We start from the raw sequence: 2,005 nt of genomic DNA, 5'->3' as shown, positions 1-2,005 counted from the left end.
AAAAAAAAAAAAAAAAAAAAAAAATGAATCCAAAGGATTATGATATCAGTGTTTCTAAGTGTTGAAAGTTATTTTTGTAGGTAATAAGATTTTGAGCTATTTTCAGGGGATATTCTTTTAGAGCTGTCTGAATTTTTTTAGGCTGCTGGTTCCCTTAGCCTTTTTGTTGCTATTTAAATTTTTTACTTGGCTCTAAGAAGGAAAGTGCTTTATCATTAAGCTCCCTTTCTCCCCCAGATCAGTCTGATTGATTTAGGAATACTTTGGCTATCCAAAATAATCTGGAAAATTAATAAGGACCAGAAAATAAGACAGCATACCTCAGTTCTTTTAAGAAAGATTATCTCTAAATTAGACATTAATATAATAACATTGGCAGAAAAAGTTTTAAGCACTTGATTCTGGAAACCTGGCCAGAAAGAGATGTAGGGAAAAACCTAAAGTGTTACTGAGGCCTATTTCCAACCTTCAGATTAAACAGCAGCAGAATATTTAAGAGTCAGATGATAAACAGCGGCTGGAGACAAAGCTGTTGTCCTAACAACTGGAAGGGTATTAAATGTTGCTTTGGCTTCACTTCAAAACACGAAGCTAAAACAGGACAAAAGCAAAATGGGGCAGTAATGCTACTTATGTTCTCTTTCGTTCAAGTGCTGGAAGCAATTCTAGTTTTAAATTATATGTACTATAGGTCAAGCTAATCAAAGTCTCTCCAGTCAACTTTTCCTACTATAATTTCAGACTTTTTAAAAACACTGACCTTTAAAAGCAGCTTTTGAGATGGGTGTCAAGAGATTTCTGAATTCTAATGGAAAGCTTGTTGTGATCATGTATTTGGTATGTGCAAGGCTCTTGTCTTGTTCTTACCATTGTAAACGAACCAATAGCAAAGCTACCAACAGGTAGGTAGTAAACAAGAAAAAACAAGCTCTTTGGGAAGGATGACTGAGTCACCTGCCATGCTCCAACAGCTCACCTTTGTATTTTTGAACTGGTAATCCTTAAATTCCTGAACAACCACAAACAAGTTATCAACGGATCTCAGACAATGAACCTAGGGAAGAAAACCAATGTTAGAAACAAACTTCTGTAAATACTTTTGAATAACACAGCTATCTACAATTAAAGATTAAAAAAGAAAAAAAAAGAGGAAAAGGTACAAAAATGCTGTTTTGAGATAGGGTGTTGCTAGATTGTTCTGGGTTGCCTCAAGCTCATAATTCCCCTTAGTCTTCCAGTACCGGGATTGCCAGCATAGTTTTAAAACACCTCATATCTGTATTTTTGTTGTTTTTTTGAGACAGGATTTCTCTATATAGGCCTGGCTGGCCTGGAATTTGCTGTGTAGACCAGGCTGGCCTTGAACTCAGAGATCTGCCTCCCTGTGCCTCTGAAATGCTGGGATTAAAGGTGTGCAACACCACCACCCAGTTCATAAATGTATTTTATATTTAAGAATTTTCCCATCCATTTCTTTGGTTACCCATCAGTTTCTGCTTTTACCAGGAGAGAGGGCCAGTGAGATAGTTTGAAGTGTCAAAGAGGCAATGACACCAGTTTGGAGAAGAGAAAAATGCAAACATAAAATTTCCCCATCCTGAAGGTTCCACTCTTTGGTTGCCCATCAGTTCCTGCTTTTCTCCAGAGACAGGGCTGGTGAGATAAAGTTATGCAGGCAACAACACTGGTTTGGAGAAGGGAAAAACATAATACATGGCTTGCAGTGGTATGTTGTGTACTACAGTGGCAAAGAGCGTGGGATTTGAAAGCTGGATGTAGTCCCAGCATTCTAGAGGCAGAGCATGGGGGAACAGGAGTTCAAAGACACCTTCAGCTGTGTAGCGAAGTTAGGCTAACCTTGGCTACCTGAGACTCTGTTTCAACCTTCTACCTCTCCAAAAAACCACATGGGGTTTAAGCTTTTGTTTTGTGATGACTGAGTTACTGAAGACAAGCTACCTTTCTTCTTAAACCTAATGATTACAGGCCGGGCGATGGTGGTGCA

General features: G+C 38.5%; 1 protein-coding gene across 4 annotated transcripts in view; it reads right to left on the bottom strand.

Annotated features, from left to right (window-relative positions):
• Nucleotides 1-2,005, bottom strand: part of Thumpd3 (THUMP domain containing 3) — a 21,989-nt gene that overhangs the window by 18,345 nt on the left and 1,639 nt on the right. For all 4 annotated transcript variants that reach the window (XM_013352876.2, XM_005364991.3, XM_013352877.2 and 1 more), the window contains exon 3: nucleotides 977-1,054. In XM_013352876.2, the coding sequence (XP_013208330.1) occupies nucleotides 977-1,054 (78 nt within the window). The remainder of the gene's footprint in view (nucleotides 1-976; nucleotides 1,055-2,005) is intronic.

This window comes from Microtus ochrogaster, unplaced genomic scaffold (assembly GCF_000317375.1).
Source record: "Microtus ochrogaster isolate Prairie Vole_2 unplaced genomic scaffold, MicOch1.0 UNK1, whole genome shotgun sequence".
NCBI lineage: Eukaryota > Metazoa > Chordata > Mammalia > Rodentia > Cricetidae > Microtus > Microtus ochrogaster.
This window is presented reverse-complemented; position numbering and strand designations above follow the sequence as displayed.